This window comes from Felis catus, chromosome D2 (genome assembly GCF_018350175.1).
Source record: "Felis catus isolate Fca126 chromosome D2, F.catus_Fca126_mat1.0, whole genome shotgun sequence".
Classification (NCBI taxonomy): domain Eukaryota; kingdom Metazoa; phylum Chordata; class Mammalia; order Carnivora; family Felidae; genus Felis; species Felis catus.
In genome coordinates, this window is record NC_058378.1 from 47,598,062 (window position 1) to 47,621,188 (window position 23,127).

Consider the following 23,127-nt stretch of genomic DNA (forward strand, 5'->3'; position numbering starts at 1 on the left):
AGAAATAAATACACATTATCCATGTAATGAAAAATTAAAACAAAAGATGAAACGGGAAATTGCAACACCGAATGGAGCTATTACAGCATATGCTAAATTTTATTCTCACTAATATTAAACATTGCTGGACGGAGCAATTTTTCTATTGTAGTCCTAAATAAAATGATGCTAAGGAAAATAATTCAATAAATAAGTCTTTTCCTTCCACTTCTGAATCACACTTCACTTTGACAATTTCTTTGAGACCTAAATCTAATTTTATTAAAGCAATTAATAGGACATGTGTATACACACGTATGTATAATGTGTAAGAAGATAGGTATTTCCTTTATAATCATTTTAAGTCAAGGAAGATACAGGACATTTTTCCTTCAAATTTTTTATGACTGAAACGTCTTCTAGTTGTCCCAAACCCAAATTCACTGATCTTTTCTTTTCAGTAAATTCACAGGACCTAAGTATTGTGTTCAGTGGGTTTTATTCTACTTTAAATGTTTAAAATGTATGTTTTTAAAGATATGATAGTAAAGCCAAAGACCAACTGCCAGTATACATATCAGTTTTTACGTTTTAAAATGCTCCAGCATAATATTTAAGGATGCTTTTCTTTCTACCTTTCAGTAAGACCCAGAACTAAAAATCCTGGATATGTGCATTCATCTCAAACCAGTATACTATACATAGACAACTGTCCTGATCATATTTCAGCAAACACCAAAGTGAAACACAGGAAAGGCAGGCAAGACAAATCAAAAGTACAATGATGTAACAACTTTTTTCTAACAGAAAATATACATCAATGCTAGACTAAAAGTTTCCTAGAAAAAGAAAAGGTTAAATTTGCAGTTCAACTATTTCCCTTGTGAAAATACAAAGATAAACAAACAAGGGAAACCTAAAGAATCATTATAGTTTCCAAAAATCTCTCCTTTTAGGCCTTAGCAATTACCATTTCTAAGAAAGAAGAAACAGAGACCTCATATTGATTTCCATTTCCCACCCTATGCATTTATTTACAACTCAGAAATGCTTTTAGAAAAGGTGACAATGTATCAATGACTTAAAGCAAACTGTTACTTAGTTTTAGCTAAAAATGAGCTTTTAGGGGAGCAAGGGTGGCTCAGTTGGTTAAGAGTCCAACTCTTGATTTTGGCTCAGGTTATGATCTCACAGTTTGTGGGACTGAGCCTCATGTCTGGCTCTGCGCTGACAACACACAGCCTGCTTAAGATTCTCTGTCTCCCTTTCTCTCAGCCCTTCCTCCCAGTGCATGTGTGAGCACTCTCTAAATAAACATTATTTTTTTTTTTAAAAAGAGCTTTTAACTACTATTTATGAAGTTATCCATAAAAATGAGTTTAAAAATTAATGGTGATATTTTAGGCTTAATGAATGATAAATGCAAACATTCTTAACCCCCAAAATAATCAACAGTATGATTTTAAATAGAATAACTGGGGCACCTGGGTAGCTCAGTCAGTTGAGCGACTGACTTCAGCTCAGGTCATGATCTCATGGTTTGTGAATTCAAGCCCCACATTGGGCTCTGTGCTGACAGCTCAGAGTCTGGAGCCTGCTTCAGATTCTGTCTCCCTCTCTCTCTGCCCCTCCCCCACTCATGCTCTGTCTCTCTCTGCCTCAGAAATAAATAAACATTAAAAAAATTTTTTTAATAAATAAATAGATAGAACAACTGATTTCTGTTTTCTTAGAGGAGAAATCCTAAAAAGTCATACTTGGGGAAAACTGAAGGATGTAAATCTTTTTTTTTTTTTTTTTTAAAGTAGGCTCCATGCCCAGTGTGGAGCCCAATAACCGGGCTTGAACTCACCACCCTGATATTAATGCCTGAGCTGAGATCAAGAGTTGGGTGCTTAACCAACTGAGCCACCAAGGCACCCTAGAAGATGTAAATCTGATTATCAAATGCTTAGCTAGATAAAAATAAGAGTGGTTTAATATGAACCAAGATTTTTCAAAAAGTTCATGTCCAAAATGTGTTTCCTTTAATTTCCTTTTTATAAATCTAAAATTTACCTTTTAGATTTGGTCTAGAGAATGTTGATGTGATAAGTCATTAAATAACAACATATGCAGCTCAATTTGCCAAAGATATACTTGGATATCAAACTGAAATGTTAATTTTCACAGCAGAGATTTACTTTTCTTTTTTTTAAGATATTTTTTAATGTTTATATATTTTTGAGAGAAAGAAAGCAGAGCATGAGTGGGGAGGGGCAGAAAGAGAGAGAGACACAGACTCCAAACCAGGCTCCAGGCTCTGAGCTGTCAGCAGAGCCCGATGCAGGGCTCGAACCAACGTCATAACCTGAGCCGAAGTCAGACACTTAACCAACTCTGCCACCCAGGTGCCCAGCTCATGGTGCTTTCTAACTTTTAAAAATGAAAGAAAGAATCTGGTATTAATCAAGAGTCAGTTAAGTGTCCGACTCTTGATTTTGGCTCAAGTCATGATCTCACAGTTTGTGATTGGAGCCCTGTGTTGGATTCTGTGTTGGACCCTGTACTCACAGCACAGAACCTGTGTGGGATTCTGTGTCTCCCCCTTTCTCTGCCCCTCCCCTGCTTGCCAGCTCTCTGTCTTTCTCTCAAAATAAATAAATAAACTTGAATTGTTCTAAATCCATTAGTATGTTTTGGGATAATGACCTCTTTTTAAGTTAGAGACTGTTTAAACAAAAATAGAATAGGAAGTCTAAGTAAGCAAATATCAACAGAGTAAACTGAAGCTCAGAAATTGAATGTTGCATTTTTAATGTCCTTTTGCAGCACTCCCTCTAGCCTCTAACCCTTTCTTCAGTATAGCAAACTCCTCATACTCTTTGACACAAACTGTTTCCTATCTCTCTCTTCTCTCTCTTTGACCCTGACCATTACAGTTTAAAAGAAATTCAGTTGTGAGTCTCAAGAAAGCTACTGGGGAAAAAGTTATTTCTACTAACCTGGGTGCAAATATTTGGCAAACAGAGTGCAATTTTCACCATATCAGGCAAAATCGACTGATATAAATGTTGAGCTTCTGCTTCTTCAAGTACCTGAAAACCAATAAAATATTTTAGTGAATAATAACCAACGAACAGATGTTTATTATGAAATTAAATTACATACCTGCTTTTCACAGGATCCCATAACGTACATTATCAGTATCATCAAACTCATGTAAAAGTATACCAATATGGGCACTAAGGTGAACTCAGGTAAACTTACAAATTCATTTTCAAATATATGTAGTCTACCTCAATAACCTCTGAAAACTAATTAAGTATCCCAAATATCACATCTCTCTCATATCAACATTTATAATTAAATAAAACACTTGCAAATAAAAAACAGTACATCCTGCCCTTGCTTACAATTGAAAACTGCTAGACCAGTAAGGGTTCTCTCAGAAACCTCAAAAATCCATCTAGCTTCAATAGTCTATAACTTAAAAGAAATCACCATAAAAGCTATAAAAATTATTTCAGAGCACAGTATAATTTTCAAATCTAACATACTGCGTAGTAAACGATGAAGTTTCTGATGACCTTAGAGTTTTCCTTTCTAGGCACCCTTGGGAAGTTAAAACCGCAATTCCCGTATCATAATGTGATGCACAACAAAGATACCATTCACAGCCCATTTTACTTTTATAATTTCCCATCTCTACAGGCTTTAGAAATTAGGTCTTTTAGTCCAATTTCTCTCTAAAAAGTCAGGGCATTTCTTTAAAAGTACTAAAAATGATAATACTGTTAATTTGGAAATTAACCAATTTGGAATTAACTAACTAACCATTTGGAAATTAATTTGTTAACAGTCAAGATTAAAGTAAAACATTTCTCTACTTAAAATTACATTTGAACTAAAGAAAGTCTCACTTATTATCTAGTCTGATTCTGTCATTATTACTGAGAAAAGAAAACTGAGGCCAAGGAGGTTACCTGACTATCCTAGATTGAGACTGTCAATTAGTAATTAAATCAAAACTAGAATCCAAGTATTCTCACCTCTACTCCACTGCTCTCCCCACCTCTCTATGTGACCATGGGATTACTGAGAATACAGACTCTTCACAAACCTACAGATTTTCTTTGCTGTAAACTAGAATAAAGGAATATTCATTCGCCTATCTGCAGCTGTACAAGGTATGTGTTTAAACAGAAAAAGTAACAAGTTATTTTACTCTGGTTTTAGAGGGAATTTCTAACACTAAGAATTTTCTTTATCCAGCGCTCTAAAAATCAAACTATACTTACCTCCCTCTTTAAATTGGGACAGTAGAAAAACTAATATTCAGAATGAACAGAAAGATATTTACAATTCAGGGAATTTGGGATTCAATTAATCACAGATACCTAGAAAACTAAGTGAATAACACAAGACAATTATTAATTCTGGGAAAAACAAAAAGTTGTGCTAGAAAAGCAATCATATCTTAGATATGAACAGTGTTTTTACCACCTTGGTTTAAAAAACAGAATATTGATCTTAATTGAAATGAATATAACTATAGTGGGAAATGGGAAGTAGAAATAACGCTTATGTTAACGGTGAAGGGGGAAGTAAACGATAGCTAAATCCTAATCCTCTATAATGGGAAGTTAACACATTAAAAAAAAAAAAGTTTGAAGTGGTTAAATGGTTGCCTCTTCATTATAAGCCTCTTTACTATAATAAAAATAAAAACTAAATTGAAAAAATACACAGTCATAGAAGTCATTCTACTATTTTAGAGGTACACATTAAAGATACTTGCTTCCTTTGCCTGAAAATGCAGAAAACATTAACACATTTGTTTAAAAATTCACTTTTCGTACTTATAATTCATCCTTTTGCTTCTTAAAACATATTTTGAAATAATTATGGATTCATAGGAAGTTGCAAAAATAGTATAGAGACGTCCAGTTTACCCTTGACCCAGTTTTAATGGTTACATTTTACATAATATCAAAAAAACAGAAATTAATACTGGTACAGTGTGTATCATTCTATGCTATTTTTTATCACATGTACATTTGTGTAACCAACAGCAAAATCAAGATACAAACCTTTTTCTCTATAATCTTTCTCTCCTGCTACCCATTTAGTCACCCCCCTCCTTCCTCCAACCATTCCTAAGCCCTACCAACCACTAACCTGTTTTCCATCTCTACAATTTTGTCATGTTATATAAATGGAATCAAACAGTATATGTCGTTTAAAGACTGAATTTTTGGGGGTGCCTGGGTGGCTCAGTTGGTTAAGCGTCTGACTTCAGCTCAGGTCATGATCTCACAGTTTGTGAGTTCGAGCCCCATGTTGGGCTCTGTGCTGACAGCTCAGAGCCTGGAGCCTGCTTTGGATTCTGTGTCTCACTCTCTCTCTGCCTCTCCCCTGCTCATGCTCTGTCTCTGTCCCAAAAATAAATAAAACAGTAAAAAAAAAATTTTAAAAAAAGACTGAATTTTTCATCCAGCATAATGCCCTTAAAATCAACTGAAGTTGATACACGTATCAATGGTTAATCCCTCCTTATTGCTAAGTAGTATTCCATGGTATGAATATACTACAATTTGTTTAACCATTACTCACTGAGGGACATTTTGTTTGTTTACACTTTTGGGCCGTCACAAGTAAAGCTGCCTTTTACTTTCAACTTGCCTATATCATTATGTCTGAAATGATTTCTTATAAACAACATACAGTGCATCTTTTTTATTCACTTGGTAAATCTCTTTTTTTGTTTAACGTTTATTTATTCTGAGAGAGAGAGAGTATAAGCAGGAGAGGGACAGAGAGAGGGGAACAGAGAGAATCTCAAGCAGACTCTGCCCTGTCAGCAGAGCCTGACATGGGGCTGAATCCCATGAACCACGAGATTATGACCTAAGCCGAAATCAAGAGTTGGATGTTTAACCAAATGCTCCCACTTTGTAAATCTCTTTGAATTGGTAGATTTAGACCACTTAATTTACATTTAATTTAGGGAATATTCATTTCATTTTTTATTTTCTATTTGTTCTTTTTTCTTCCTTCCTATGGGCTACTTAAACATGTTTTAGAATTCCATTTTTATTTATCTAAAATGTTTCTGAGTACATCTGTTTGAATAGATTTTTTATTTTATTATTTTTTTTATTTATTTATTTTTTTAGATTTTTTCTTTATTGGCTGTTCTAGGCATTACATTATATATAACTTACGACAGTTTACTGGTGTCGACATCTTACCAATTCCAGTATAGAAATTTTACCTTAGTTCAAGTCCCTTTATCCTGCCCCATTTATAATTTTCAAATTTCCCTACATAGAAAGAACCACATTAGACCATACTATTTTTGAAAACCAGTTAAAGACAAAATGTCAAACACAATTTAAAATACTCAAGAAAAGTCTATTATATTGACTACATGTTTACTCTTTCTGTTGTTCTTCTGTCCTGATGTTCTAAAATTCCATCCTGTATCATTTCCTTTCTGTTTCAAGAAATTCCTTTAGACATTCTTTTAGGATAGGTCTACTAATGACAAAGTCTCTCCTTTTCCTTCATCTAAACATCATGGTTTCCCCCTTTATTCCTGAAGAATATTTTCATTGGATATAGAATTGTGGGTTGACAATTCTTTCCTTTTAGTCCTTTGAAAATATTTTATCATTTCCTTCTAGTCTCCATGTTTCCTGATGAGAAATCCACTATCATTCAAATTGTTTTTCTCCTATAGGCAATGTGTCATTTCTCTCCTAAAGCTTTCAAAATGTTTTCTTTGCCTTTTCAGAAGTCTGACTTTTAGGAAGTCTTGGCATGGAACCCCTGTTTGGGGTTCACTTGTCTTCTTCACACTGCAGGTTTATGTCTTTTGTAAAATTTGAGAAATTTTCAGCTATTATTTCTAGTTTTAAACTACTAATTCTTCTATTTTTTTCAGCCTTGTCCTCTTTCTCCTCTCCTTGTGGTACTAAAACGACATGAACATCAGATCTTTTGTTATAGTCCCAAAGGTCCTTAAACTGTTTTTTTTTTAACATGAAATTTAATGTCAAATTGGTTTCCATACAACACCAGTGCTCATCCCAACAGGTGCCCTCCTCAATACCCATCACCCACCCTCCCCTCCCTCCCACCCCCAATCAACCTTCAGTTTGTTCTCAGTTTTTTTTTTTAACGTTTATTTATTTTTGAGACAGAGAGAGACAGAGCATGAACGGGGGAGGGGCAGAGAGAGAGGGAGACACAGAATTGGAAGCAGGCTCCAGGCTCTGAGCCATCAGCCCAGAGCCTGACGCGGGGCTCAAACTCATGGAGCATGAGATCGTGACCTGAGCTGAAGTCAGACGCTTAACCGACTGAGCCACCCAGGCGCCCCTGTTCTCAGTTTTTAAGAGTCTCTTATGTTCTGGCTCCCTCCCTCTCTAACCTTTTTCTTTTTTTCCCCTTCCCCTCCCCCATGGTCTTCTGTTAAGTTTCTCAGGATCCACATAGGAGTGAAAACATATGGTATCTGTCTTTCTCTGTATGGCTTATTTCACTTAGCATAACACTCTCCAGTCCCATCCACGTTGCTACAAAAGGCCATATTTCATTCTTTCTCATTGCCAAGTAGTATTCCATTGTATATAAACCACAACTTCTTTATACATTCATCAGTTGATGGACATTTAGGCTCTTTCCATAATTTGGCTATTGTTGAACGTGCTGCTATAAACATTGGGGTACAAGTGCCCCTATGCATCAGCACTCCTATATCCCTTGGGTAAATTCCCAGCAGTGCTATTGCTGGGTCATAGGGTAGATCTATTTTTAATTTTTTGAGGAACCTCCACACTGTTTTTCAGACTGCACCAGTTTGCATTCCCACCAACAGTGCAAGAGGGTTCCCGTTTCTCCATATCCTCTCTAGCATCTATAGTCTCCTTATTTGTTCATTTTGGCCACTCTGACTGGCGTGAGGTGGTATCTCAGTGTGGTTTTGATTTGTAGTTCCCTGATGAGGAGTGACGTTAAGCATCTTTTCCTGTGCCTGTTGGCCATCTGGATGTCTTCCTTAGAGAAGTGTCTATTCATGTCTTCTGCCCATTTCTTCACTGGATTATTTGTTTATCGGGTGTGGAGTTTGGTGAGTTCTTTATAGATTTTGGATACTAGCCCACCAAAGGTCCTAAAACTGTTTTTTATCCAGTCTATTCCCTTTCTGTTGTTCCAAATGAATAATTCTGTTTTTCTTTTTCAAGTTCACCATTTGTTTCTTCTGTCATCCCATTTCTTCATTGAGCTCATCCACTGCATTTTTAAAATTTCCGTTATTCTATTTTTCAGTTCTAAAATTTCCATTTGGTTTTTCTTTATAGCTACTATTTCTTTGCTAGAACTATTTTTTCATTGTTTCAAGCAGGTCTATAATTGCCCATTGAAGCTTTTTGTGATGGCTGCTTTAAAATCTTGTCAGATAATCCTAGAAGCGCCTGGGTAGCCCAGTCAGTTAAGTGTCCAATTAAGGCTCAGGTCATAATCTTGTAGTTCATGGGTTCGAGCCCTGCATTGAGCTCTGTGCTAACAGCCCTGAGCTTGAGCCAACTTCGGATTCTCTCTCTCTCTGCCCCTCCCCCACTCATTTTCTGTCTCTCTCAAAAATAAACATTTATAAATAAATAAATACATACATAAATAAATAAAATCTCATCAGATACTTCCAATATCTCTTTTATATTAAGGTAGGTATCTATTGATTGTCTTTTCTCATTTCAACTCAGATTTTCCTCATTCTTGGTAAGGAGTCATTTTTGGTTGAAATCTGGATACTGTGGGTATTATGTTATGAGATTCTAGATCTTATTTAAATCTTATTTTAGCAGGTCTTCTGTAACAGGGGAAGGCAAGAGCTGCCTTATTACTGCCAGTTCAGAGTAGAAAGTCAGGTTTTTTACTTGGTGAAGAGTGGGGGAGGCATCCTGTACTACTCAGTTGGGGGTAAGAGTTAGACCTCCCCACCAGGCCTCTACTGTATCTTTTCTAGGGCCCCACAGACCCTTGTTGGTCAGTCTTCTCTCCACCTTTCAGAGTCTTCTCATATTTATAAAAAATGTTTTTTAATGTTTTTATTTTTGATTGAGGGAGAGAGAGAGAGAGAGAGAGAGAGAGAGAGAGAGAGAGAAGGAGAGCGAGCACGAACAAGGGAGGGGCAGAGAGAGAGAGGGAGACAGAATCCAAAGCAGGTTCCAGTCTCTGAGCCATCAGCACAGAGCCCGATGTGGGGCTCGAACTCCTGAACCACAAGATCATGACCTGAGCCCAAGTCAGACGCCCAACTGACTGAGCCACCCAGGCACCCTGGAGTCTTCTTATGTTTATACAGTGTCCAGGGTTTTTAGCTATATTAAGCAGGAGAGATGGGGAGAAATGTCTACCCAAACATTTTTAACTTCAAGACATTTAACCTTATGTGTCTAAATGGGCTGACAGCTGCTTCTCCTTTGGGCACCTGTCCTTGTCTTTTAAAATTGACATATGAGTAGTTGCTGCCATGCTTTGCTGACTGTCACAAGCTTTAAAATATCACTTATTTATCTGATAAAGCATTTTTGTACTGGACTTCTTCACGACTGTCAACACTTCAGAGCTATGTCTAAAGCCGCTTTGGAAACAAAAACAAGAACATAAAAAACATCATTTGAGAACATAACCAACCCAACTACTGCTTGAGACAGAATGCATAATTTAAAAAGCTACCTTGATCTCAAGCCCTCTCACATATTATTATTTTTATGTGAATGTTACCGTTTATAAATTATTCTTTATTATTAATCTGTACACTGCAAACCAAGATACAAGTGGTGAAAGGTTTTTAAAATGTAAATAATTTCAGGACACCTGGGTGACTCAGTCGATTAAGCATCTGACTTCGGCTCAGGTCATGATCTCACAGTTTGTGGGTTCGAGCCCTGTGTCAGGCTCGGTGCTGACAGCTCAGAGCCTGGAGCCTGCTTTGGATTCTGGGTCTCCCTCTCTCTCTGTCCTCCCCTCCTTGCGTTCTCTCTCTCAAAAATAAATGAACGTTAAAAAAATTTTTTAATTAAAAAATTAAAATGCAAATAACTTCTTCACTTGCAGAGTAACAAGAACCTTAAACAATAAATAACAGTTATAATACATCATATATTATGTTTATTTATAATAATGGTGATGATGATTATAAGGAAAATAAACATTAAATAGTAAAAAGGAGAGCTTCATTAAATTTTCCCAAAAGTAAAGCCCTGCCCTCTACTGGAAAGTCTGCATAGATAATTATATGTAGCAAGTGTTTCTGCATATGAATGTGTGCGTGTATTGTGTTTTTTCTAGTCCCACAAATCCATTATGCATGTCTCAATTCAAAATTGACACAATGAGTTCTAAAATTATAATACTATTTAGTTCATTGCTTCTTTTTAAACTTTAAACCTGCTTGTTAATTCAACTGGCCAATAAACAAAAATCTGGAGTATTTATTATGTGCCACTGTGCCAGGAATGAAGACAAAGCTCTATGCTCTCTCTGTGACCCCCTCAATAGGTCAGCCTTAACCCTGAAGGGCAGTCATCATAGTGACTGTGGAAAGGCTAGTCCTTTAGCAGATAGAAACATGGACAAACTACTAAAATAAAGTAACTGATTTGCCAAATGCCAGAACATTATGAATGATTTAAATATCTAGAAGAATGCAAATAAGAGATGTTTACTTAATTCTTCTTTCATAGAATACTTGACCAACTAAAACCAAATCTGTGAAATGTGCTCTAACACTACAGACATATTCATATGTGCCTAAGTACAGTATCTAGCACACAGAAAGTATTAAATAAATAATGACTACTGAACTTTGAGAGAATAAGTGAAATCGGTAGCTGATAAAATCAGGAAACTACCATCATTTTACTAAAGGAGGAAGTTTCCATAGATATACTTCTTCAAACAGTTCACAGCAAACAACTTTTAAAAAGTGTCCAGGGGCGCCTGGGTGGCGCAGTCGGTTAAGCATCCGACTTCAGCCAGGTCACGATCTTGCGGTCCGGGAGTTCGAGCCCCACGTCAGGCTCTGGGCTGTTGATGGCTCAGAGCCTGGAGCCTGTTTCCGATTCTGTGTCTCCCTCTCTCTCTGCCCCTCCCCCATTCATGCTCTGTCTCTCTCTGTCCCAAAAATAAATAAACGTTGAAAAAAAAAATTAAAAAAAAAAAAAGTGTCCAGTCACAAATCAGTGAACATAATAAACACCTTAAGCCATTCCATTTTATCTACTGGTCTAAACCTAGTTAGATCCCAGTAAAATTCTGAAATCACTAATAATCTACTTTAATGAAAACGTTCAAAAAAATTTTATATGTAAGGTCTAAACTACATATAAATGATTTTATTTAATTATTAAATTAAATTTTAAATTTTATTAAATAATTTTTCAAAATAAAAAGTATATCAAACCCCAAAATCTGAAGAGGAAAAAACTCATAATCCTATGACCCTGAAATTAAAATAACTGCTCAACTTTGTTAGTTTTTAACTAAATGGTATACTATATTTTTCTGTGGCTTGTTTTTTTGCCATAAGAGAAAGCCATAGAAGTCCTTCCATGTAATAGAATGATAAATGCTACACAGTATTCCATAGTATAGATGTATAATTCTCTATCGATAGTAACTATTTTTCCCAACACTAAATGAAAATTTTAAAAATACAGCAAAGGGGCGCCTGGGCTCAGTTGGTTGAGAGCCCAACTCTTGGTTTCAGCTTAGGTCATGATCCCAGGGTCATGAGATCGAGCCCTGTGTCCAGCTTGGCACTGAGCATGGAGCCTGCTTTAGATCTGTATTCTCTCTCCATCTTCCCCTCTCCCCTCTACCCCCTGCTCCCACTTACTCTCTCTAAAAAACAAAAACCAAACAGCAAAGTTAAAATAACTATACACTGAATACTCATACACTCAGTAGTTTCTATGATTACATTTTTCTATATTTACTTTTGTCATATATCTACCCATCCATCAATCCATCTTTAAATGCATTTTGAAGTAACTGGGGACATCAGTACTTTCATCACTTCAGCCTGCATGTCAGTAAGCAGTATAGTTTAAAATTTAATATTTAGTTTAATATTTATTTACAGTTTTTTTCCTTTGAGGTAAAATTTACATACAGTGAAATAAGCTAACCTTAAGCAGTATACTTAAGTGGCGTATTACCATTCAACAAATTTTTACAAGGGTATACACCTGCATAACCCAGACCCCTACCAAGATATAGGACATTATCAAAACCCTAAAAGTTCTCTCATGCCCCTTCCCAGGAAACTCCTATCCCCACACCTGAGGGACTACCATTGTTCTAAATTTGTTCTATTATAGATTAGTTCAGCCTCTTGTAAAACTTCATATGTTGGAAACAAAGGACCTGTTCTGTTTTATGGAAGGCTTTTTCCCCCTCAACACTATATTTTATCAGTGATTTTGTTCCCTTTTATTATTTTATTCCACTGTATGAATACACCACAATTTGTTTATTCATTCTCTTGCTGATAGATAACTGAGCTGTTTCCTGGTTTTGGCCAATAGGGAAAGATGCTATAACTTTCTTGTATAAACACCAGACTTTTTGTGTACATACTTTCATTTCTCTTGGGTATAGAAAGCAGCAGAATTAATGGGTCATATGGTAAGTAAATGTTTAGTTTTCTTTGTTAAGATTTTTAAAATGCTTTTTATTTATTTTGAGAGCGCAAGCACACATGAGCGTGTGCAAGTGGGGGAGGGGCAGAGAGAGGGAAGGAGAGAGAATCCCAAGCAAGCTCCGAGCCTTGTCTCAATCCCACAATCCCACAAACCGTGAGATCATGACCCCAGCTGAAATCAAGAATTGCTTGTATAACTGACTGAACCACGAATGAGCCACCCAGGGGCCTCTAAAGGTTTGTTTTCTAAAGAACTGCTACATCTTTCCCACAATATAAGATAGTAGTATCACTGTACACTCCCAACAACAAAGTATGCAAATTCCACTTGCTCCACATCTCTACTTACAGTTGGGTCATTTTAGTTTCAGCCTTTCTAGTGCTTATGTATTAGTATTTAGAATACATAAATACAATTCATTTATTTGTTAGGTAAACTTGTTGCAGATATTTTGCCCTGTTTTTAGTTTGTCTGTTCATTTTCTTGATGCCTTTAGGTGACAAATATTCATTAATTTTTTTTATGACTAATGCTGAGTCCTATGAAATCTCTGCCTAAGTGACAAAGATGCTTTCTTCTAGAAGCTTTATGCTTTTAGCTTTTGTATTTAGAATTATTTTCCATACATGCTGTGTAGGGGAAAGTATATGTATATCCCCCATGCATATATCCAGTTTTTCCTGCACCATTTGTTAAAAAGAGGTTTCTTTTCCCCCATTCGATTGCTTTGGCACCTTTGTTGAAAATAAATGATTATATGACCATGGGTTTTCTTGGCTGTCCACTGAGCCATTTGCTTCTTTGTTACATTTTGTTTTTATTGAAGTTTAATTAACATACGATGTTATATTAGTTTCAGGTATATAATATAACGATTCAACAATTCTATATTACTCAGTGCTTATCACAATTTGATTCTCATGCCACTGTCACACTGTATTAGTTTCCTTAGGCTGCTAAAGCTAAGTGCACAAACTGTGTGGCTTAAAACAACAAAAATTTATTCTTTCACAGTTTTGGAGGCTAGAAGTCTGAAATCAAGGTGCTGGCAGGGTCATTCGCCCTCTGAAAGCTCTAGGGAAGAATCCTTCCTTGCCTCTTCCTAGTTTTGGTAGCTACCAGCAATCCTTGGGGTTCCTTGCCTTTTAGAAGCTTTCAAGAAATCGTAGCTACGATTATGATGCATATTTTACCCTCTTACTTGTTTAACATTCTACTACACTTAAATGACTAAATATGCAACAAGACTTGGTTCACGTTTCCCTGTGAAGCCTTCCCTGATTTTCCCAATTGCTCCTTCTTCTGTGACTCTATAGTCACACACACATACCTGTATTATAGCACTTATTATAGCTTATTATAATTATTTACATGGTTTTTCCCTCTCCTCTCATCTGTGAAACACTGCAAAGGCAGGGAATGTATTTCATACAGCTTGTATTCCAGTACCAGGCACAGTATTTAGTACTCATTATTTGCTGAATAAAGAGTTAATGAAAAGAAAAACATCACATTTTATGTTGAAAGTATCGCTGAAAAATAGAAAGCACAAAAACTCTAAAGAAACTATAGCTCAAAGAAGGTAAAGCGATTTCCCACACTCACACTTAGTGGCATAAATCAGCACTAGATGCCAGGGCTTTGTCTGCCAGGTTTTAGAGTACAGAGCACTGGCCAAGAAACTGGTAGACTATAGAGGTGCAGATCTGTACTTACTCTCTGTGTTAACAAAACATTTCTCAATTCTTTATTTCCTCGTCCATAATAAGGATCATTCTAACTCTGTTTAACTTACAGAGTTATGAAGGCTCAGATGTAACAGTGTTTTATGAATTCCAAAGCCCCACACACAAATGCAAAGTAACAGTAATAATCATAATCTAATGGGCCAGTAAATCACTACCTTACTGGAGCCTCCCTCTTTCTTCATCACCCCCACATCAATTAACTGCCAAGTCCTACTGACTGATCCAGCAGGAACTTACATATTCATTACCTCTTCTTAATCGCTACTACTAAGCTACCCTGACTCAGCCCCTCATCCAATCTCCCCAAGAGTGCTATAACAATCTAACTGCTGCCCTACTGCCGGCCCACCTTCAGTTTCTGCCCAAGTACACCCAGGTGTGTCCCTGCTCCACTTGAAAGCTTTCAATGCTTTTCAATGCCTTTACAATACAGTGCAAACTCTTTGAATAACCAACTATTTGGCCCTAGAATGTTCATCTAGTCTTGTTTAGCACATGCACACACCACCTTCTGGGCATTTTACATACCAGGCAGCTCAGCAATTTACTCACCACTAGCACCTACCTGTGCTGCCACAGATACAATTTGTGCTACACCTGTATCTTTCTTACTCAAAAAATTTTTTAAATGTTTGCTTATTTTTGAGAGAAAAGAGTAGGAGCAGGGGAGAGGCAGACAGAGGGAGACACAGAATCCGAAGCAGGCTCCAGGCTCTGAGCGGTCAACCACAGAACCTGACCAAACTCCCAGACTGCAAGATTATGACCTGAGCCAAAGTCAGGCATTTAACCGACTGAGCCACGCAGGTGCCCCTTTCCTACTCAACTTTAAAACTTACCTAACCTTTTGATGTCCTGCTTAAACAACATGTTGCTTCAAAGTCTATCCAAATTTATTCACCAGGTAGAAGGTAACTCTCCCTCTTACAATTTATCTGTACTTTTTTTTTCACAAGACACTTAAGACTTTCTGCTTTATATTGTAGTTATTTATGGATATGCCTACTCGTGCTTACTAGAAGTTCCTTTAAGACACGATTTATGTTGATTCACTATGCCTAGAACAGTGATATTCATATGTAACATTATGTAACATTCTCAATAAAAATATTTGTTAAGTTAACTGACATTTTGTATCATAGTTAGGTATTTTACAAATTTTCCTCTTCCTCCTCTCTACTGTCTATGAGAATCTCCACTGCTTAGGGCAAATACTAGAGTTTCTTTCTTTCTTTCCTTCTCTTTTCTTTTCTCTTTTCTTTCCTTCTTTCCTTCCAAAGAAAAATAAATTGGAGCACCTAGGTGGCTCAGTCGTTAAGCATCTGACTTCGGCTCAGGTCACGATCTCACGGTTTGTGAGGTCCAGCCCGTCTTCCAGTAAAAACACAAGCTCCACTTTGGGTGAGCCCTGCTTCTCTTTCCCTCTCTCTCTCTCTCCCTCTTGTTCTCTCTCTTTGCCACTCCTCTCTTTCTGCCCCTCACTCACTTGTGGCCTCTCTCTCTCTCTCTCCCAAAAAAAGAAATTAAACTGCATATGGATTGAGCTTTCTATAATATACCTAAAACTTTTTATCTGTAATACACTTAAAATCTACTGGAGCTACCTCTAGAGCATCCCAAATCTGAGAGACAGGTTCATATTTCAGAAATTAAAAAGAAATCACTTAAGTCAGAATTATCAAGATCTTTGAGATCCACCTTTTCTTCAGGGACGTTTTTAGACTATAAATTTAAATGTTAGAGAGAAAAAAAACAATTATAGCCCTAAATTATGTAAGAGTAAAAAATCAACTGGAGAAGGTGAATGTTTCCTACATTTATTTGTGCGTGACTCAGGCTGACACTTTGAAGAGAAGAATGTGACAGCTTACAAGAAAACAAACTCACTCACTCCCCTTAATTTCTGAAGGCTCATGCAAGTCTGACAGGCCAACCACAGGGTGATCTCTCATGTGTATCATCCATGACAATTATGGCTTCAATAAAAATGTTCTCCAAATTTTAATAAAGCCCAATTGGTTTTCAGGAAATAGCTAGCCTAATCTCTTCATATTTAAGAAAGCGTATTTCAGAAATTAGTGAACTAATTTGTGCACCTAATTAAGGCTGTCTAAAAATTTTATCTTAAAGCATGAAAAGAGGTATGAAATGAATGCAGTGGAGGAGGACACGGTGATATGAAAGGCTGAGCGCTAACAGGGGTCAGTGTTGGTGGCACAGGGTAAAGAGCTATGCTGAGAGGCCATCCTGCCTCTCTATTACCTTTGTTGGTTTTCCTCTTCAAACAGCAATTAAGAGTTTCCCTGTGAATTTTCAAAGTGCTGTGACTAAATGTGGGAAGCACATTTAAAAAAATCACAGCTCATTAGAAGCATTTGAAATGATTTAAGGATAATACAAAAGAGGTCTTAGATTATTTATCTTGCAACATACACTGGAAATAATCTGTACCTGTCATTATATTAATTTGATAGTTGTTTAATATGGGGAAAATCAGGCTGCTATAGACACTTCCTATTCTTCTCCATCATTGGTTAGCGGGAGAAGAGGGGGAAAAAAAAAAAAAAGGAGAAAGATTGCTAATCAGCGGAATCTCATCTTATTCTGAATCTCCAAGCCCAAAGCGGAGCTCTAATTAGCCAGTACAGGGAAGAGGAAGGAGGAATGAAGTGAGAAAGAGCTTTCCTGGGGATCCTCACAACTCCATTTCCAGTCTCTCCCAATCACTGTTCTATTGCTCAGGACAGAACTCTGCACTAGTTTCTTACACCATTCAGAAAACAAGCCACCAATGTCTTAAAATTCATCCATTTTTGTAGATGGGTGTGGAAATTTCACCATTATATACTCCTAAATCGAAATAATTAACAACTAGTCTGGGAACACAACCAATTTGGGAGGAATATCTTCATCTAATTCTTAAAACAAAATATGCCTCTAATCAAAAACAGCCACATCATTTCCTACACAAATTTCATTAGATTATACATGAATAGGATTGTGTAGGTTTATGAAACATAAAGGAAGCTCTTCTCTAAACAGTATTTACTGACAATGACAATCTTTTTTCGTGCTAATAATAAAATGCACAGAGTATTCTTACCTTAGAAAGGACAAAATATAATAACACAACCTCATTATCCTCTGTCTCCAAAGAAGAATTTACTTCTCAGTACTGTTATGGTAAATGATTACTCTTTAGGGAACAATCCCACACTAGCACAAGATACTCTGATAGGTCTTTCTCATCTCTCACTCCTATTACCGTATGACTGCATGGCCATATCCATCAATCATGTTAGCAAACACAACCAAACCACAATGCTATTACGGAGAAGCTAACACATATTTTCAATACCATATAGTCACACTATTATCCATCTTTTATAGCCAGGCAATCAAACTGAACATGACAAGATTTCAGACAAATAGCTAATGGTAATATAAGTTTTCTTCTAGTCCTGGAAGCAAGATGAACTTAATTTGTTCAACAAATATAAGTTCAATCTTTTACTATGGTTTATATTTTTAAATTTAACAAGAATATTTTTGAACTATAAGAAATACTTTAAAATTACTTATTTTTATTAAAAAAATTTTTTTTTAATTTTTTTTTCAACGTTTATTTATTTTTGGGACAGAGAGAGACAGAGCATGAACGGGGGAGGGGCAGAGAGAGAGGGAGACACAGAATCGGAAACAGGCTCCAGGCTCTGAGCCATCATCAGCCCAGAGCCCGACGCGGGGCTCGAACTCCCGGACCGCGAGATCGTGATCTGGCTGAAGTCGGACGCTTAACCGACTGCGCCACCCAGGCACCCCTAAAAAATTTTTTTAATGTTTTTATTTTTGAGGGAAAGAGTGCAAGTGAGCGAGCACAAGTAGGAGAGGGGAAGAGAGACGTGAACAGAGGATCTGAAGCAGGCTCTGCGCTGACAGCACAGAGCCCTACACAGGGCTCGAATTCACAAACCATGAGATCATGACCTGAGCCGAAGTTACACACTTAACTGACTGAGCCACCCAGGTGTCCCTTACTTATTTTTACTTTTAAGTAACTTTTAAGGTAGTTCAATGATAGCTTCTCACACATGACTGGAAAAATAATTTGCCATATAAACCAAGTAATGTGCATACATAAAGTGCATGCATATATATTACAGTGTTTAATTCTTAATTTAATTCTTAAATTATACAGTATGAGTCAACAATCAATATTATAGTACAAACTTCACTCTTACTAACAAAAGGCTGAAACGCATGATTTTCCCACAAGGTGTGAGGGTGCCCCCTGGTGGCAGATTCCTTGCAGAAAACAAAGAAATGTATTAACAGAAAATAAACACTATTGCAATGAAAATATCCTTTAAAAAATTTGACCAAGTTCTACTCAACAGCTCAGTTATTTCAGGCAATACCCAATGTAGAAAAAATTCAAAATGTGATCAAAGAATGTTGAGAAATCTCTGAAGTTCACTGTGAAAAGATCTGACCAGCAGCGATTTCCAAGTAGCAAGACCAACAAGATATCTAACACGGAAGGAATCTGAGAGATGACTTCAGCCAGCACAGAACAAAACTTTCTAAGCTGTCCAGGATGGTAGCCACCAGCCACATGAAATGACTTAGCATTTGAAATGTGGCCAAGTGTGACTGAGCAACTGAATTTCATATTTTATTTCACTTTAAATTTTTAAAAAATGTTTATTTATTGAGAGAGAGAGAGGAGGAAGGGGCCGAGAGAGAGAGAGAGAGAGAGAGAGAGAGCATCCCAAGCAGGCTCTGCACCTGTGCTTGGGCACAGAGCCCAATGCAGGGCTCAATCTCACAAACCATGAGATCATGGCCTGAGCCAAAGTCAAGGGTTGGATGCTTAACCAACTGATCCATCCAGGCACTCCTATTTCACTTTAAATAGCCATCTAAGGCTTTGGCTACTGTTTGGACAACACAGATTTAGTCCTACTTGCTACTGCTATTCCATTGCAGAGAAAGTCACCAGAGCAATCCAAGGAAGAGTCAAAGTTTCCAGACATATGTAGAAAAGGATGGTACAAACACATATGACTAAACCTTTACCTTTTGTTTGGGGATATTTATTTATTTATTTATTTATTTATTTATTTATTTATTTATTTGAGAGAGAGCGAGCGAGCGAGCGAGAGAGAGAGCACAAGCAGGGGAGGGGCAGAGAGAGGGAGACACAGAACCCAAAGCAGGCTCCAGGCTCTGAGCTGTCAGCTCAGAGCCTGACGTGGGGCTCAAACCCAGGAACCACAAGATCATGACCTGAGCCAAAGTCGGTTGCTTAATCAACTAAGCCACCCAGGCACCCTTGTTTGGGCATTTTTAAGTACAACTAATTTAATTCAATTGCACTGAGCTACTTTTGGTAACTGCAATTCCTCTTAGAATACAGAGGAGTCTAAAACTGGCCCAGTATTCCTTTTGAAATAATTCTGGCTTTATAGCCTATATAAAACTGAAGATATGTGATGACTTGTATAGCATTTAGCTACAACAGTTTAAGCTCAATTATCACCTGGGGTATCCATTCTTTTCTTACATGTAGAGAATAAAAAGGCAAATGGGTCCCTGAACTGTGGATTAGCTGAGTTCAGGAATCCAAAAAGACAACAGCCCAGGTGGCCCCACATCTACTTAAGTACTCTAGTAGTATGTTGCTGTTTAGTTCAAGCACCTATTGAGTATTCACTTTGTCTGGGACATCACATTGAGCACTGTGAGGGAAAAACACAAAGGCAGACAACGCAAGGTGTCTGCCCTCCAGAAATTAACTATTTTTTAGGGTAAAAATGGCACACAAACAACCATAAGGGTTTTATGTGTGCTGGCCTTACCTTTTCTTGATACCAACTGCCAATCCCAAGTGATCAGCTATCACTTTATATAAATAATTCCTAAATCTTCCATTAACAAGCTGTTGCTTAAGACCCATATCCCACATTTTTTAAAAGTTTATTTATTTACTTTTGAGAGACAGCACGGGAGTATGCATGCGAGTGGAGGAGGGGCAGAGAGAGGACAGACAGAAAGCCAGGCAGGTTCCATACTACCAGTGCAGAGCCCATCCTGGGGCTCAAACCCACGAACCGCGAGATCATGACCTAAGCCGAAATCAAGAGTCGGATACTTAACTGACTGAACTACCCAGATGCTCTGACCCACATTTCTGTGTGATCTACTCTCCTTGACTATCTTGAAATTAGTTTAAGAAACATTTACCAAGCACCAGCCATAAGCTAGAAAACACTAAGATGCCCTGGAGAAGTTCAGCCTCAGGAAGGACGCAGACATTTAATAGATCGTGCGTTATGCGGCAAACACATGGAGGTGCATGCAGGACTAGTGAAAGCACAGAGAGAAGTTTTTAGTAGATACTAGCAAGAGAGGAAAAGAGTTCTTGGAGGAGATAAAGACTGTTGGGTCTGAATAGGTGGATTAAGAGCAAGCAAACAGCATGCCAGGGAATCACAAACAACAGTCATTAGAGTATCAGGTTTGGAGCAGGAAAGCGGCAAGAAATGATGCTGGAGTAGTGGCAGAGGCAAGGCCATGGAATACCATAAATGTAAGAGTTGAAAATAGATGAGGTGCCACATAAGGTTTGAAGATATATGCCTCAGATAGTTCACTGTGTGTGAGCAGCATGAAGGATGGATTTGAAGGGAGCAACACTGAGCATGGGGCTCAGCTGGACGACTGTTGCAATATACCATCTGAGTCACGACAACGGCGTGGATTAAACAAGTATGGTAGAAATAGAGGTGAGGCTCAAGAAGTGTTCAGGAAGTAAAATTATGGTGTCTTAATATAAGAAGATGACAGAGAAAAAGAGCTAAAGATTTGAGTGCACCCAGCATTAAGTGGTATTTAAAGCTCTTGACACTAGGTTAAGAGATAGGGACTTAACAAAGAACAAATCAAATCACAGGAAGGTAAAGGGACATGAACAAGGACAAAGTCCATGACAGAAGTGACAGCTACACTAGCACTAAAGGATAAGCAAGGTTAATCAGGCCTTTGGGAGAACGGTGATGCCAGAAAAGATATAGGGACATAAGTATCCTAAGGTATAATTCCATTTTGGACTTGCTGAATTTAAGGAATGGAATAAAACTAGTGTTTCCTTTGAGATAACAAGAAAGAGACGAAGGATGCTGAGTGGTATCCACAGCCTCTATCCATCAGAGGCCTGTAGCACCTCCCTTCCTGTTGTGAGAACCGAAAATGTCTCCAGGTACTGCCAAATGTCCCCTGGGAAGCAGAATCACGCCTGAATGAGAGCTACCACAACCAACTATAGCAGTGAAGAGCTAAAACTGGAGTGAGAAGCACCTGGGTTGAAATCCTAGCTTTATCACTTAAGCAGCCTTGATTTTCAGTTATTTGTAAAATGGAAACGTTAGTGTTTACCTAATGGGGTAGTTGTGATAACTAAGTGAGATAAAACATACCACTCACACTGTACTTAGTACATAGTAAAGCTCCCAGTTATAAGGACCTCCACTGTCTCCACCACATAAACAGGATGTTGTAGCAAACATCAAGGAGATCATCTACAGGAGGAGAGGAGGGGCGGAGGAGAAGGGGTTAAGTTTGGGAGGAAATAGGGCTAACCCTGGATGGGTAGGAGTTTGCAAGTGAATTGAAGCTCAAATGGTCTCCACTTTAGGATGTCCAGGCTCAAAGAAGGAAAGGATTATAAAGGAAGATGGAAGTCAACCACAGGGAAAGAGGTTGAGTATTTGGCTGCTCAACCAGTGAGCTGTGATAGTAATTAACTTTCCACTCCCAATGGAAGATGCCTTTGTGCTACAGATTGAATGCTTTTGTCCTCTCAGAATTCATATGTTGAAACCTATTCCTCCAATGCAATGGTATTGGAATGTGGGAACTTAAGGAGGTTAATTAAGTCATGAAGGTGAAGATGTCATGAATGGGATTAGTGCCTTTATAAAATATAAGAGACCTTAGAGAGCTCCCTTGCTCCTGCCTTGTAAGACAGCCATCTGTGAAACAGCAAGCATGGTCTCACCAAACACCAAATCTGCCAACACCTTCATCTTAGCCTTGACATCCTCCAGAACTGTAAGAAATAAATTTCTGTTGCTTATACACCACCCAGTTTATTGTATTCTGATATTAGCAGCCTGAATGAACTAACACACCTTGTTCATATCTGAGCTGGGCTTCCCAGGGTGGAACTGGATCAGACCAATAGCATTACTTGGGCCTTCATTTGAAAATATTCCATATTTCACTATGCTGGAAATGGTTCTTGTTGCAGAAAATGTCTTTTCATAGTGCTTTTCAAGTAATCAAAGAGCATCTAAGGCAACAAGGTACCATGCCACTAAGCTTACTAAAAACTTCTTTAACACTATAAAGAATTATTGCTCAGACAGCTTAGACCCTGACTGCCTTGTGCCATGAATCTTTACCTGTCATTTACCATAGTAATAAGTCACAGGTACATACTTTTTACGACTAGTACCAACAGTAAAATATGGAGAAGATTATTAGCTCAGTCCTCATTAGATGCAGTTACAATACTCTGCTGCTACTAAAGAAGTACTCCCTGAATCAAGAGGACAATGGACCTATTTAGCCCTTATTACCTAGTTTACCACACTGTGTATATAGATTACACATTGAAACAGTATACAAATTTGAAAAGC

General features: G+C 37.6%; 1 protein-coding gene across 7 annotated transcripts in view; it reads right to left on the reverse strand.

Moving 5' to 3' along the window:
• PARG (poly(ADP-ribose) glycohydrolase) overlaps positions 1 to 23,127 on the reverse strand; it is a 133,422-nt gene that overhangs the window by 73,391 nt on the left and 36,904 nt on the right. For all 7 annotated transcript variants that reach the window (XM_023240676.2, XM_023240678.2, XM_023240675.2 and 4 more), the window contains one exon: positions 2,964 to 3,056. In XM_023240676.2, coding sequence (XP_023096444.1) covers positions 2,964 to 3,056 — 93 coding nt within the window. The remainder of the gene's footprint in view (positions 1 to 2,963; positions 3,057 to 23,127) is intronic.